At 41.3% G+C, this 17,375-nt stretch overlaps 1 protein-coding gene across 1 annotated transcript in view; it reads right to left on the bottom strand.

Annotated features, from left to right (window-relative positions):
* Positions 1–15,074: 15,074 nt before the first annotated feature.
* Positions 15,075–17,375, bottom strand: part of LOC614287 (pregnancy-associated glycoprotein 1) — a 37,709-nt gene continuing 35,408 nt past the window's right edge. The window contains 1 exon segment of the mRNA XM_059883149.1: positions 15,075–15,188. Within this exon segment, the coding sequence (XP_059739132.1) occupies positions 15,075–15,188 (114 nt within the window).

Below are 17,375 nucleotides of genomic sequence, written 5' to 3' on the forward strand. Positions count from 1 at the left end.
GAGGAGAAGAGAGAGGAAACTGAACCGTGAAAATCAAACATGTATGTCTAGTATTGTCTATGTTTGTCAAGTATGTCTAGTATTGAAGAGATGTAAGTCTTGTCAATGTATCTGCTCCCTCCTGAGAAGAATTAGAGTTCTAAAAGATGGAAGGTCTGCATTATGCTAGCACCTTATTCTTCCTCTGTGCAGTGAACATTGATTTCTAATGCCATTTCTTTATAAACAGAGGATGTACTTTGTATGATTGAAGTCTTCTAATTTACTCTTCTATATAATCTTCTGGTGCTGTTCTGTCCCCAAGCACGTGGGGCCCAGGGGCGTGGCAGGCTCTGTTTTTGGCTGCACAGATGCAGTGCTGTCATCTGGGCCCTGGGTTATATCTTCAGTCTAGGTTCACATCTGAGGGGTTAACTCAGAAAGTGAGTGAAGTTGTTCAGTCGTGCCCAACTCTTTGCGACCCCATGGACTGTGGCCTACCAGGCTCCTCCATCCATGGGATTCTCCAGGCAAGAATACTGGAGTGGGTTGGCATTTCCTTCACCAATGGGGTTAATTCCAGTTGGGCTTATTTTGATCATCTTGCTCTTTATCTTCAGTTTGTCCCATGTTCTTTCTTTCCATGTCTCTTTTTATCCCTGACTTCTTTGTGACTGAGTAGTTTTTTATGATTCTCTTTTATATCCTTTGTCACTTTATTAAGTGTACCTGTTTTTAAATAGTTTTAAGATACATAGTATTCATCTTTAATTTGCCAGTATACCATTATTATGATCATTATTAAATCATTATTTATTTATCATTTCTTTATCTGTACTGGGTCCTAGTGTGGCATGCAGAATCTTCCTTGTGGTAGGGACTCTCTATCTGAGGAGGGAAAGCTCAGTACTTGCAGCATGTAAACTCTATTTGAGACATGCAGGCTTAGTTGTTCAGTGGCATGTGGGATCTTAGTTCTCCGGCAAAGGAACAAACCTTTGCCATTTGCAAATGCTTTGCATTGCAAAGCAGATTCTTAACCACTGGACCACCAAGGAAGTCCATATATTTACCTTTTAATACATATTACATGTTTATCATTTTTAGAACTGTTCATTCCCCCTGTAGATCCAGATTTTCACTTTGTTTTAAATTCCTTCTGACTTGAACCGTTTATGAAAGGTCTGTTGGTGGTGATGCAGTCTTGTAGTTGTTGTATGTCTGAGAAAGTATTTTATCTTGTTTTTGATATGTACTTTTCTTGGGTATAAAATTCTGAGTCAATTATATTTCTCTCAGCATTTAAGATGTGGTGCCAGTGTCCTCTGGCTAACACTGTTTCATTTGCCTAATCTGCTGTCATCCCCATTTTTTGTTCTACTGTGTCTTTCTTCTTCTTGTTACATTTCTCCTGCCATTCACTTCCTGTGGGATTCCATTTACACATATTTTAACACTCTTAAAATTACTTCAAATCTCTCTGATGCACAGTTAATTTTTCCCACAGTCTTTGCATGACTATTTTACATGTCTCTATTTAACATACGCAATATTCTTCAGCTTCATGAATATAAGGATTATTGATGTAGTAAGCATTTTAATGTCCTTCCCTTCTAATTATGTCATATATATTTTACTTGTATTTTTACTAATTGATTTTTCCCTCATTATGGATATTTTCTTTCTTCTTTACACATCTGGATTTTTTTTTCTTTTTAAATTTAATTGTTTATCTTAATCAGAATATAATTAGCTTACAACATTGAGATGAAACTAAGACAAATACTTTCACAATTTATACGGAAATTTTAAATTGGATTGTGGATGTGGTCACTTTACCTTTGGATGCTGGATTTTTTTAAAATTTTTTAAAGTATTCCTTTCACTGTTTGCAAACACTGTTAATTTCCTGGAAACAACTGCATTTTTTGAAGGTTTGCTGTAAAGTTCTTTAAGCTGAGATGAAACCAGCCTTTAGACCATGTTTAATATTCCCCACTAGGAAGGCAATATTGTCTTCAGGGCCCTACTGATCTCATGGAAAATAGGAGTAATTTCGAGGGCACTCCTAAGATGGCAAAGGAATAGGACAGGGAGACCACTTTTTTCCAAAAAAAAAATTCATCAAAAGAACATTTGAACGCTGAGTAAATGCCACAAAACAAGTTCTGAATGCAGGCAGAGGACATCAGGCACCCAGAAAAGCAGCCCACTGTCTTCAAAAGGAGGTAGGAAAAAATGTAAAAGATAAAAAGAGAGACAAAAGAGGTAGGGATAAAGATCCATAATGGGAAGGGAGTCTTAGAAAAGAGAGAAGTTTCCACACACCAGGAAACACTCTCACTGGCGAGTCTGTGGCAAGCACTGGCACCTCAGAGGGCAACATAACTGGGAGGAAAAATAAATAAATAATTTAAACCCACAGATTACATGCCCCATGGTAACTCCCAGCAGAGAAGCAGCGCAGACACCTGCATCCGCTGCTAGCAACAGGGGGCTTGGCAGGGAGGTGCAAGCTGCATTGCTTAAAATAAGGACTGGGCCTGAATGCCCCAAGGGCAATATGAGGGAATTAACTTGAAATAGCAAACCAGGCCCTGGGATAGTTACCCCAGCAAAAAGCCATAAACTAAGACACCACCAGGCCTTCTCACAGAGCACTGAGCAGAGCTAGCCAGGTGTAGACAGGCCCATCCCCTGACAGAGACAGGGAGGTGAGGGCAGCCAGAGCCAGAAGGGGGAGATCACAGCCCCAGAGAGGCATCATCTACCAAACTGCAAGCAGAGTTTGCTGCTAACCAAGACTTCTTGGGATTCTGGACAGTCAACATCCACCTGAGAAGGTGCGCCGGTTGTACACCCAGAAAAATGAGCGGCAGGGAAGGGAGAGGCAATAAGTCACAGTGACCGTGCTCTCCAAACACCTGTTCAACTGATCGGCTCGGACCTGGGAAGGGCATAAAACGCAGGCCCAACCAAGTCTGTGCCTTTGAGGAGTACCTGAGTACCTGAACCTGAAAGGCTTAGACCTGGGAGGTGCATGCAACGCAGGGCTCGCCTCAGACAGTTCCTGGCAGAGCAACCTAGAGCCTGAGCAGTGTAGACTGTGAAAGCACACACACCGTGAGCGGGGGCAAACCTAGTTTGCCCATGACACTGGGAGCACTCCCCACACATGCCAGTGATATTTGTTTGCAGCGTTCCTCCCTCCCCACAGCATGACTGAACAAATGAGCCTAAAAAATTGTCCACCACCACCCCCTTGGGTTAGGGTAGAAATTAGACACTGAAGAGACCAGTAAACAGAAGAAGATAAAACTGAGGGAACCTCCCTGGAAGTGACAGGTGCAATAGATTAAAACCCTGCAGTTAGCACTGACTACATAGGGAGGAGACTGTAGATATTGAGAAGTATAAGCTGGATGAAGGAACTATCTGAAAGCGAACTGACCCCACACTATTCACAACACCACCAGAGAAAGTCCTAGGTATATTTTTTACTATTTTCATTATTTAAATTTAATTTTTGTTTTTTAATTTTTATGTCCTCTACTGCTCCTTTAATTTTCATTTTTATAACCTGCTATTACTTTGGGGGAAAAAAAAGACCCTATTTCTTAAAGCAAACTTCATATATATTTTTTTTTTCCCTTAAATATTGTATTTTTGAGAATCCAAATTCTACTCTAGATTTTCAAATTCTGCTTTTTGGTGTTTGGTATCAATTTTGTACCTTTAAGAACCCAATCTTCAGTAACCATTTTTACTTGGGAGAGAGATCACGGCCTGATTGCTCTCTTCCAATTTGGATCTCCTTTTTCTCCACCAGGTCACCTCTATCTCCTCCCTGCCCCTTTCTCTTCTCTACCCAACTCTGTGAATCTCTTTGTGTGTTCCAGACTGTGGAGAACACTTAGGGAACTGATTACTGGCTGGATCTGTCTCTCTTTTTTGATTCCACCCTTTATCCCCCTGGCCACATCTGTCTCCTTCCTTCCTCTTCTCTTCTCTGTGTAACTCTGTGAACATTTCTGAGGGATCCAGACTATGAAGAGCACATTAGTTCAGTTCATTCAGTCACTCAGCCATGTCCGACTCTTTGCGACCCCATGAACTGCAGCACGCCAGGCCTCCCTGTCAATCACCAACTCCCGGAATTTGCTCAAACCCATGTCCATTGAGTCGGTGATGCTATTCAGCCATCTCATCCTCTGTCTTCCCCTTCTCCTCCTGCCCCCAATCTCTCCCAGCATCAGAGTCTTTTCCAGTGAGTCAACTTTTCGCATGAGGTGGCAAAAGTACTGGAGTTTCAGCTTTAGCATCATTCCTTCCAAAGAACACCCAGGACTGATCTACTTCAAAATGGACTGGTTATATTTCCTTGCAGTCCAAGGGACTCTAAAGAGTCTTCTGCAACATCACTGTTTAAAAGCATCAATTCTTCGGCACTCAGCTTTCCTCACAGTCCAACTCTCACATCCATACATGACCACTGTAAAAACCATAGCCTTGATAGATGGACCTTTGTTGACCAAATAATATCTCTGCTTTTCAATATGTTATCTATTTTGGTCATAACTTTCCTTCCAAGGAGTAAACATCTTTTAATGTCATGACTGCAATCACCATCTACAGGGATTTTGGAGCCTAAATAAATAAACTCTGACACTGTTTCTACTGTTTCACCATCTATTTCCCATGAAGTTATGGGACCAGATACCATGATCTTCGTTTTCTGAATGTTGAGCTTTAAGCCAACTTTTTCACTCTCCTCTATCACTTTCATCAAGAGGCTTTTTAGTTCCTCTTCACTTTCTGTCATAAGGGTGGTGTCATCTGAATATCTGAGGTTATTGATATTTCTCCCAGCAATCTTGATTCCAGATTGTGCTTCTTACAGCCCAGTGTTTCTCATGATGTACTCTGCATATAAGTTAAATAAACAGGGTGACAATGTACAGCCTTGGCATTGGCATGGTCCTTTTTTAGGGAAGTAATTACTGGCTAGCTTCTCTATCCCCTTTTGATTCCCCCTCTTCTCCTCCTGTTTACCTCTATCTCCATCCTCCCTCTTCTCTTCTCTGTGTAACTCTATAAACATCTCTGAGGGATCCAGACTGTGGAGAGCTCATAAGGACGTGATTACTGGCTAGCTTGTTCTCTCCTCTTTTGATTCTTCCTCTTCTGCTCCTGGTCACGTCTGTCTCCCTCCTCCCTCTTTTCTTCTCCATGTAACTCTGTGAACCTCTATGGATGTTCATCACTATGGAGAAACTTTTCATCTTTAACCTAGATGTTTTATCATTGGTGCTCTATAGATGGAGAAGTCTTGAGGCTACTGTAAGAATAATACTGAAAACCAGAGGCAAGAGGCTTAAGTCCAAATCCTGAGAACACCAGAGAACTCCTGACTCCAGGGAACATTAATCAATAGGAGCTCATCAAACGCCTCCATACCTAAACTTAAATCAAGTACCACCCAAGGGCCAACAAGTCCCAGAGCAAGACATACCACACAAATTCTCCAACAATACAGAAGCATAGCCCTGAGCTTCAATATACAGGCTGCTCAAAGTCACTCCAAACCCATTGAAATCTCATAACTCATTACTGGACACTTCATTGCACTTCAGAGAGAAGAAATACAGCTCCACCCCCCAGAACACTGACACAAGCTTCCCTAACTAGGAAACCTCGACAAGCCACCCGTCAAACACCACCCACAGAGAGGAAACATCACAACAAAGAGAACTCCACAAACTGCCAGAATACGGAAAGACAACCCCAAACACAGCAATATAAACAAGATGAAGTGGCAGAAAAATACCCAGAAGGCAAAGGAACAGGACAAATGTCCACCAAACCAAACAAAAGAAGAAGAGATAGGGAATCTACCTAATAAAGAATTCTGAATAATGATAGTGAAAATGATCCAAAAATTTGAAAACAAAAAGGAATTACAGATAAATAGCCTGGAGACAAGGATTAAGAAGATGCAAGAAAGGTTTAACAAGGACCTAGAAGAAATAAAAAAGAGTCAATATAAAACAAATTAGGAAATAAATAAGATTAAAAAACATGCTGGAGGGAACCAAGAGTAGAATAACAGAGGCAAAAGATAGGATAATTGAGGTAGATGATAGAATGGTAGAAATCAATGGAACAGAGAGTGAAAAAAAAAAAGAATTAAAAGATATGAGGGCAATCTCAGAGACGTCTGGGACAATGTTAAATGCCCCAACATCCGAATCATAGGAGTCCCAAAAGAAGAAGACAAAAAGAAAGACCATGAGAAAATACTTGAGATAATAGTTGAAAACTTCCCTAAATTGGGGAAGGAAATAATCATGCAAGTCCAAGAAACCCAGAGAGTCTCACACAGGATAAACCCAAGGTGAAACACCCAAAATACATATAAATCAAATTAACAAAGATCAAACACAAAGAACAAATATTAAAAGCTGCAAGGGAAAAATAACAAATAGCACACAAGGGGATTCCCATAAGGATAACAGCTGATCTTTCAATAGAAACTCTTCAGGCCAAGAGGGAATGGCAAAGCATACTTAAAGTGATGAAATTTAAAAAAAAAAAAAAAAAGCCCAGATTACTGTACCCAGCAAGGATCTCATTCAAATATGTAGGAGAAATCAAAAGGTTTACAGAAAAGCAAAAGCTGAGAGAATTCAGCACTACCAAACCAGATCTCCAACAAATACTAAAGGATATTCTCTAGAGAGGAAACAGAGAAAGGGTGTATAATCTCAAACCCAAGATGATAAAGTAAATGACAACAAAATCATACTTATCAATAATGACCTTAAATGTAGATGGGTTGAACGCCCCAAACAGAAGACAAAGACTGGCTGAATGGATACAAAAACAAGACTCCTATATATGTTGTCTACAAGAGACCGACCTCAAAAAAAAAGGGGGACACATTCAGACTGAAAGTAAAGGGCTGGAAAAAGATATCTCATGCAAATAGAGACCAAAAGAAAGCAGGAGTAGCAATACTCATATCAGATAAAATAGACTTTAAAATAAGGCTATGAATAGAGACAAAGAAGGACATTACATAATGATCAAAATTTCAATCCAAGAGGAAGATATGACAATTATAAATATAAATGCACCCAACATAGGAGCACCACAATATGTAAGACAAATGCTAACAAGTATGAAGGGGGAAATGAACAATAACACAATAATAGTGGGAGACTTTAATACCCCACTCACACCTATGGATAGATCAACTAAACAGAAAATTAACAAGGAAACACAAACATTAAATTATACAATAGGCTGGTTAGACCTAATTGATACCTATAGGACATTTCACCCCAAAACAATGAATTTCAACTTTTTCTCAAGTGCACACGGAATCTTCTCCAGGATAGATCACATCCTGGGCCATAAATCTAGCCTTGGTAAACTCAGAAAAAAAAATTTTTTTTTCATCATTCCAAGCATCTTTTCTGACCACAATGCAGTAAGATTATATCTCAATTACAGGAGGAAAACTACTAAAAATTCCAACATAGGGAGGCTAAATAACACGCTGCTGAATAACCAACAAATCAGAGAAGAAATCAAAAAAGAAATCAAAATATGTGTAGAAACAAATGAAAATGAAAACACAAGAACCCAAAACCTGTGGGAAGGTTCATTGCAATACAGGCATACCTCAAGAAACAAGAAAAAAAAGTCAAATAAACAACCTAACTCTACACCTAAAGCAACTAGAAAAGGAAGAAATGAAGAACCCCAGGGTTAGTAGAAGGAAATAAATCTTTAAAATTCGGGCAGAAATTAATGCAAAACAAACAAAAGAGACCATAGCAAAAATCAACAAAGCCAAAAGCTGGTTCTTTGAGAAGATAAAGAAAATTGACAAACCATTAGCCAGACTGATCAAGAAACAAAGGAGAAAAATCAAATAAATAAAATTAGAAATGAAAATGAAGAGATCACAACAGACAACACAGAAATACAAAGGATCATAAGGGACTACCATCAGCAATTATATGCCAAGAAAATGGACAACGTGGAAGAAATGGACAAATTCTTAGAAAAGTACAACTTTCCCAAACTGAACCAGGAAGAAATAGAAAAGCTTAACAGACCCATCACAAACACAGAAATTGAAACTGTAATCAGAAATCTTCCAGCAAACAAAAGTCCACAGCTTCACAGCTGAATTCTACCAAAAATTTAGAGAAGAGCTAACACCTATCCTACTTAAACTCTTCCAGAAAATCGCAGAGGAAGGTAAACCTCCAAACTCAGTCTATGAGGCCACCATCACCCTAATACCAAAACCCGACAAAGATACCACAAACAAAGAAAACTACAGACCAATATCACTGATGACCATAGATGCAAAAATCCTATGGATCAATGGACACCTTATTTTGACAAAGGAGGCAAAAATATACAATGGAGAAAAGACAATCTCTTTAACAAGTGTTGCTGGGAAAACTGGTCAACCACTTGTAAAAGAATGAAACTAGAACACTTTCTAACACCATACACAAAAATAAACTCAAAATGGATTAAAGATCTAAACGTACAACTGGAAACTATAAAACTCTTAGCAGAGAACATAGACAAAATCCTCTCTGACATAAATCGCAACAGGATCCTCTATGACCCACCTCACAGAGTATTGGAAATAAAAGCAAAAAGGAAACAAATGGGACCTAATTAAAATTAAACACTTCTTTACAACAAAGGAAACTATAAGCGAGGTGAAAAGACAGCCTTCGGAATGGGAGAAAATAATAGTAAATGAAGCCACTGAAAAAAAAAAAAATCTCAAAAATAAACAAGCAACTCCTGCAGCTCAATTCCAGAAAAGTAAACGACCCAATCAAAAAATGGGTCAAAGAACTAAACAGACATTTCTCCAAAGAAGACATACAGATGGCTAACAAACACAAGAAAAGTTGCTCAACATCACTCATTATCAGAGAAATGCAAATCAAAACCACAATGAGGTACCATTTCACGCCAGTCAGAACAGCTGCTATCCAAAAGTCTACAAGCAGCAAATGCAGAGGATGGTGTGGAGAAAATGGAACCCTCTTACACTGTTGGTGGGAATGCAAATTACTACAGCCACTATGGAGAACAGTGTGGAGATTCCTTAAAAAAACTGGAAATTGAACTGCCATATGACCCAACATGGAGAAGACAATGGCACCCCACTCCAGCACTCTTGCCTGGAAAATCCCATGGACGGAGGAGCCTGGTGGGCTACAGTCCATGGGGTCGCTAAGAGTCGAACAAGACTGAGCAAATTCACTTTCATGCACTGGAGAAGGAAATGGCAACCCACTCCAGTGTTCTTGCCTGGAGAATCCCAGGGATGGGGGAGCCTGGTGGGCTGCCATCTGTGGGGTCCCACCGAGTTGGACACGACTGAATTGACTTAGTACTATGACCCAACAATCCCACTGCTGGGCATACACACCAAAGAAACCAGAACTGAAAGAGATACATGTACGCAAAAGTTCATCGCAGCACTGTTTATCATAGCCAGGACATGGTAGCAACCTAGATGACCATCGGCAGATGAATGGATAAGAAAGCTTTGGAACATATACACAATGGAGTATTACTCAGCCATTTAAAAGAATACATTTGATTCAGTCCTAATGAGGTGGATGAAACTGGAACCTATTATACAGAGTGAAATAAGCAAGACAGAAAAACACCAATATAGTATACTAACACATATATATGGAATTTAGAAAGATGGTAACAATAAGCCTGTATGAGAGACAGGAAAAGAGACACAGATCTATAGAACAGTCTTCTGGACTCTGTGGGAGAGAGCGACGGTGGGATGATTTGGGAGAATGGCATTGAAACATGTATATTATCATATGTGAAATGAATCTCCAGTCCAGGTTCAATGCATGATACAGGATGCACGGGTGGGTGCACTGGGATGACCCAGAGGGATGGAATGGGGAGGGAGGTGGGAGGGGGATTCAGGATGGGGAACATGTGTACACCCATGGAGGATTTATGTTGATGTATGGCAAAACCAATACAATATTGTAAAGTAATTAGCAGTCCAATTAAAATAAATAAATGTATATTAAAAATGAGTAATTTCCACGCTGATGAATGGGGACACATTAGACTTCGTGCAATTTGAGACTCAATGATTGTTCCCTATAATTCAGACCAGTACTATCAGCTCTCTGCTAAAAACTTGAAGGGCATCACCTGTACCTCCCACAGTTTTCTGTATGTATCTCTCTCCTGTGAACTCTAACTAAATAGAGTCATAAATCTCTCTTCTTGGGGAGACTGTTTGTCTTTGCCTAGGTACACCTTCCATGTATGTGTTGGAAACTATTTCTAGAGTTGGAGCAATTGTAGAACTCTCCTTGCTTGCTCCCTACCTCAGGAACCCATCCTCCATACTTTGGCCAATTTATGGAAAGAACTGACTCATTAGAAAAGACCTTTATGCAGGGAAAGATTAAGGGCAAAAGGCAAAGGGGAAGACCGAAGATGAAATTGTTGGGTGGCATCACTGACTTGATGAATATGAGTTTGATCAAGTTCTGGGAGTTGATGATAGACAGGGAAACCTGGAAAGCTGCACCCCATGATATAGCAAAGAGTTGGACATGACTGAGAGATTTAACTGAACTGAGGACATCAGAGAGCATGCAGAAGTCTTTGGGGTCCTGTCAAGCCTGTGGCTCTGGTGGGAGTGGTGAAAGATTTAGGTGGAAGGGGAGGCTTCCCATCCTCTGGTGCAGGTCCTTGAATCCAAGGCAAGGAGCACAAGATTTTGAATGTATTACCAAATATTGTTTTCTAAAAAAACAAAAAACTGTTTTCTGCAGGAGTGAGAACTTTGACTGAGTCTATTCTCTAGATTTTACTGAGGGATGTGGAAGGGATCTGGAGTGGGCTGAGTCTGCTAAAGTTAGATGACCAGCTACTGGAGGGCTAGGCTTATGGTAGACTTTCTGCGCTAGGTGAAAAACAAATCCAGTGAAAAAGTGTCCCTTCTGCAGTGTACATGCCAATGTATCACATTGTTTCAGCAGATCATTTCAATGGTGTTTTGGGGCAAGCAAGAAATGCATGATGGGTGGTTGGCTTTTGTCAATTCTTGTAGGTAGTTCGATGACTAAATATATGGTTACTTAATTGCATGGTTGGAATTATGCTTGGGAAAGAAAACTAGATGAGGTCCAGACATATTTCGACATTGAACAGCAAGCATAGGAAGGTTACTAAGGCAACTATAGGTAATTTAAACATGAGGGGCCAAATGGAGAAAGATTCATTTAACGGGCTGAGATTGAACCATACAGGTTGCCATAGTTGTTGCTATGACAAGTAGCCATAACAGCTACTTGTTGCTAAGCTGGAGATGTAGGAAACTTGACTAGAGGCCAAGAACCTGTACAATTTTCTTTGCAGTGTGATTTCAGGGGAGAAGTAGTTGATAAGGAAAGGCTGACTGGTAAGGCTGAGGAAGGGAATAATCTGAGCCAGTAATCATTACTGCTTCTGAGAGCCCAGAAAACAGAAGCATCCACTCAGATTTCTGGGCCAGTGTTCAGAAATAGATGTCATTTGGCTTGAATCAATATTTAGCCTTGGGAATGGCAGCCATAACCTCTAAACAGATTTCCTTCTCCCAAGGTGGCAGAATAATTCATATTTGTTCCAGACTCAGGAACCCAGAAAGACCTCTCAGGGCTACTTGCTCTTTGCAGGCACACACGCAATCTAGAAAGTGGAATTGTCATCATGGTGCCCATTTTTCAGATGAGAAAACTGAGGTTAAGACACTTGGTCAAGCTCACACAGCTAAGCATGTGAAAAGCCAAGCACAAACCCAGGGTAACAGTCCTCAAATTGTGTGTTTTTGCTCCAGGCCCATTGGGAGTGGTGGGTGGTGATCTGGAAGCAATGCTTAGGCAGAAGAAAACAATATTCACGTTTAAATTGAAGAAAGTAAGGAAAACCACTAGAATATTCAGCTACGACCTAAATCAAATCCCTTATGATTATATAGTGGAGATGAAAAGTAGATTCAAGGAATTAGGTCTGTTAGCCTGAAGAACTATGGATGGAGGTTTGTAACATTGTATGGGAGGTGGTCATCAAAACCATGTTCAAGAAAAACAAATGTGACAAGGCAACGTGGTTGCCTGAGGAGGCCTTAAAAACAGCTGAGAAAATAAGAGAAGTGAAAGACAAAGGAGAAAGGGAAAGATATACCCAATGGAATGCAGACTTCCAGAGAATAGCAAGGAGAGATAAGAAAGACCTCATAAGTGAATAGTGCAAGAATTAGAGGAAAAGAACAGAATTGTAAAGAGTATAGATCTCTTCAAGAAAAGTGGAGATACAAGAAGAACACTTCATGCAAAGATGGGCACGATAAAGGAGAGAAAAGTCAAAGACCTAACAGAAGCAGATGAGATTAAGAAGAGGTGACAAGAATGCATGGAAGAACTATACAAAAATGGTCATAATGACCGGGATAGGTATGATGCTGAGGTCACTCACATAAAGCCAGATATGCTGGAGTATGAAGTCAAGTGGGCTTTAGAAAGCATCACTACAAGAAAAGCTAGGGAAGGTGATGGAATTACAGCTGAGCTGTTTAAAAATCCTAAAGAATGAGGCTGTCAAAGTGCTGCATTCAATATGTCAGCAAATTTGGAAAGCTCTGCAGTGCCCACAGTGCTGGAAAATGTCAATATTCATTCTAGTCCAAACGAAAGGCAATTCCAAAGAATGTTCAACCTATCATGCCATTGTGCTCATCTCACTTGCTAGCAAGGTAATGTTTAAATTCCTTCAAGCTAAGTTTCAACAGTTCATGAACTGAGAATTTCCAGATATACAAACTGGTTTGAGGAAGCAGATATCAAATTGCCAACATCCATTGGATCATAAAGAAAGCAAAGGAATCTCAGAAAAAAACATTTCCATCTGCTTCACTGACTATGCTAAAGACTTTCACTGTGTGGACCACAACAAACTGTGGAAAATTCTTAAGGAATGGGAGTACCAGATCAACTTACCTTTTTCCTAACAAGTCTGTATGTAGGTCAAAAAGCAGCAGATAGAATCAGACATGGAACAACTGAAAGATTTAAAATTGGGAAAGGAGAATGACAAGGTATACATTGTCACTCTGCTTATTTAACTTATATGTAGGATACATCTTTCAATATGCTGGTCTGGATAAATGCCAAGCTAGAATCAAGATTGCTGGGAGAAGTATCAATATCCACAGATACGAAGATAATACTACCTTAATAGCAGAAAACAAAAAAGAGCTAAAGAGCCTCTCAATGAGAAGAGGAGATGAAAAACTACCTTAAACTCAATATTCAAAAAACTATTCACAAAAAGATTGTCAACATTCATGACATCCAGTCCCATCACTTCATAGCATATAGATGAGGGAAAAGTGGAAAAAGTGGCAGATTTTATTTTCTTGAGCTCCAAAATCACTATGGACCTTGACTGCAGCCACAAAATTAAAAGACACTTGCTGCTTGGAAGGAATAAAGGCTATGAAAAACCTGCACAGAGTATTAAAAAGCAGAGACTCACTTTGCTACAGAGGTCTGTAGTGTCAAAGCTATGATTTTTCCAGAAATCAGGTACAGGCATGATATCTGTAAGAAACAGTGAATGCTAAAGCACTGAGCTTTTGAACTGTGGTGCTTGAGAAGATTCTTGAGAGTCCCTTATACAACAAGGAGATCAAACCAGTCAATCTGAAAGGAAATTAACTTCTGACCCCTGCTGTCTCAGCTGAGGCATCTACTGAGGGCCTCCAGGTGGAAAGAACGGGTGGTTCAACTGCAAAAGTGCCTGATCATGGCAGCTCCAAGCAAACAGTTTGTATCCCCACCCATGGAGAAACTCAGAAAGACTGAAGGCTCTGAGTACCCTGAGTCTCCTGATACAGGCGTTGCATTCTCCCCAGCAGCACTGGAGGCCAAGCAAGGGGCATTCTAGGCCCTGGAGAAGGGGGGTGTCTCAGGGGTCCACTGGGGCCACCAGTTACCAAGTAGGACTGGAAAGGACAGAGCAGGCATACGTGGCAGAGAGCTGGTGACAGGGGTGTGGAAACAAGATGGAACCAGCTCTGCATGAAGTACCTCACCCAAACTCCCCTGGAGGACAAGCCCAGTGATAAGATCATTTGAGATGGGATGAAGACAGTCTATTTCATTACCCCTCATAATTCCTCTGAATGAGGAGGTGGTGGAGTTTGTGGGTCATCACAAACTCTTCCATGGCCTAGACCATCTCCCAGTCACTATCCTTGGGGCTGCCTCTCCCCAGCTTCAGTCATGTAGTTCTGGAAGAAACTGACAATTATGTGTGCTGCTGGGTCAGGGCCACAGGACCATGTAAAGCCAATCATAGGACAGCATGGCCCTGCCAGGATGGCTGATCTAGGATTGTACACATGATCTGAGGTGGGTCATTCAGAGAACACCCTTGAACTCTGATGTCTTCAATCTTTTCTTTCCTTATTGGAGAAGCCTTCAGGATATAAAACCCTAGGGCAGGTAGCTTGGACTCCCTTACTAGGTGTAGAAGCCTTAAGGAAGAAAGTTGTCAGGCTAAGACCATCAAAGAAGAGGGAATGAAAGTGTGAGGGTGTGGAATAGAGACCTGATGACTTCAGATTTCTTGGGTCCAGTCACTGAGATCTTTGTATTTGCTCTGATTCTTGTGTCCTGGATTCCCAGAATCATTTAAATGAGTCTCCCATTTCCTGGAAGCCAGTTGGAAGTGGGCTCCTCTCAACTGTGATTCAGACTTGGTTCTAGATCCTTCCCAAACATTGTACACCTCCCAGACACAAACAGAGGCACCTATTTGTTTCAGCACCATTACAAGTAAAACATTTTATTCTTTATTGAAAATAGGGTGTTCAGACCACAAAATACAGTTCACCAGCATCCTGGGCAGGAGTACCCGAAGTGTGATTTAGTGTTTGCTTGGAGCGGCCTTACCGATTCCTGAACCACTCCAAGCATTTATACTGCCTGTGCCAGGCCAATCCTGTCATTTCCTCAATTCAGGACTGAGAAATACAGCCTCAGGAAGTCGTCACCCAGCATCCAGGTCTCTCTAGATGTCTTCACTGTGTTCTCTATAAAGGTGGTATAGCAGTGGCCTCTAGAATCCTGGGGGAGTCAGAGACACACACCAGTCAGCCTGAGCCCTTACGTGCGACTCCCACAAATATCCAGACCAAGCACAATTCTTGGTTTTATTTCCTCTTTTGGTAAGTATCAAGGGATTTTCTCCTTAGCAGGGGATATGAGAGTTCATCCACAACTGAAGGGGCCAAGATATGTGGTTGCCATGAGGAAGGGTGTGGGGGAGAGGAGGACTGGGAGTTGTGGATACAGAGGAATGATAAACCACAAAGTCTTACTGTAGAGCATAAAGAAATATATTAAATATCCAGTGATAAACCACATGAAAAAGTATAAGAAAAAGAATATATATTTCTGTATGTGTATAACTGAGACACATTGCTGTGCAGCAGATCTTAACGCAACCCTGAAGATTAGCCACACTTCAATAAACATTTTAGAAAAGAAAAAGAGTGTCCATAGTTGTACTCTCTCCCTATTTATTTCCTTCTGACTCCTGCTCCTTGGTTTCTCTGCAGAGAATTCTGGTTCTCCTCCTGCATCCCCACAATTTGTACTTAATTAAAAAACTCTATTTTGTATTGGAGTATAGCTGATTAACAATATTCTGAATTTCAGGGGAACAGTAAACGTACTCAACCATATACATCCATGTATCCTGGTTGCAAAAATACCCCTCCCATCTGGGTTGTCATATAATTAACTGGAGTTCCCTGTTCTACACAGTAACCCTTTTTTGGTTATCCATCTTAAATAGAACAGTGCCCACAACACATTGTTGAAGATTTAACTTAGAAATTCTGGGAAGCCTCCTTTGGCCCACACTCACCCTCTTTGGCCACTCCAGGCTTGGTTGGGTAATGTACTCTGGTTTTCCAACCCCACCGGACAGTCCGTAGCCCTCATCACCCTGAGTAAGTCCCCAGTGCCCCATTGCAGAGCACCTTGGGATGCCATTTGCATGGAATCCAGTGCAGTTTTGCCCAGAACCAAGCGACCCTCCATATGGCTCCATGAGTTTACAGTTTTAGAATTCCTGAAATTCTCTCCCTTCCTCAAAGTCTTCTTTGAGCCCATCGGCCAGCTCTGAACTCCCCTAGATAGCTGACATGAATTCTCCACCCTATGCTGGGGCTGAACAATCACTGTGTACACTTTATTCACATTAGCGTCCAGCCTTCCCACAGAGGGGTCAGGTATCCTAACTCATAAAGGGGGCACCCAGCCAGAGCTAGGGGAAGATGCATCCGAGAATGAAAGTGACTGTGTAATTTATCATCCAAACCAGGAAAACTGCGAGAAGGGAAGGGAGACTGTTAATCCCTATAGTGGGACAGCACACTGGGAGTATCCCCAGCCATTCTCCTTGTCACATGACTTATTTCAAAGACTGCTAGAGCTGACCTCCAGTGTTCATCCATCTGAGGGTTCAGATTGAACTGAAGCTCTTTGAACAATGAGGAACTGAGTGATCCCATCTCCTATTGATTCCCACCATGTCAGCATGGTGTGGTGTCTCCACATTTATTTCAAGATGATCAGTGTCCCAGATGGCTCTTTACTCTCAAGTGGTTCCTATTGTCAGAGTCTGGCCAGCCCCAGGGCTCAGCAGCATCTGCAATAGTGTGAGATGGCCTGCAGAGGGCACCCTCTTCCACGTAGCAGCCCAGGGGTTCTGCAAGTTCCTATTTGAGAACCACGCCTCAGGGTCCTCTCCTCACCTTGAGGATGTAAGCTTGAGCTGGGACTGGGTAGTTGATACCATTAATCGTGAAGATAATAGAGGGCAGGGTACTGACCATAAAACATGAAACAGTGCTATTAGAGACAGAGAGAGAGAGAGGTTGGCATTGGAGATCCTTCTTGTGTATGGAGACTGGGAGTGACCCTGGGGCATGACCCTTCACCTCGGAATCCCTTGGCGTGGCACCAATGAGTTTCTGGATGTTATTGACCAGTCTTCTTGGGCCAAAGGTCAGTGATGTCTCAGTATCCACGAAGGGCTCACAGCCACCAGAACAAGCAATAACCTTTCTTTTCATGGAGATGCTGAGAGACAGTGTGACTGAGAAGGATCAAGGTCACTCTGAGTCTCCCTAGAGCTTGCCCTTTCCTGACTGTCTTCTAAACAGCCCTTTGTCTCTTGCCCTCTTTTCCTTTGCTTGTGACACGGCACCTTCCTTGACATTCTTGAATGCAGTACTTGAATAC

The sequence above is a fragment of the Bos taurus genome, chromosome 29 (assembly GCF_002263795.3).
Source record: "Bos taurus isolate L1 Dominette 01449 registration number 42190680 breed Hereford chromosome 29, ARS-UCD2.0, whole genome shotgun sequence".
Taxonomy (NCBI): Eukaryota; Metazoa; Chordata; class Mammalia; order Artiodactyla; family Bovidae; genus Bos; species Bos taurus.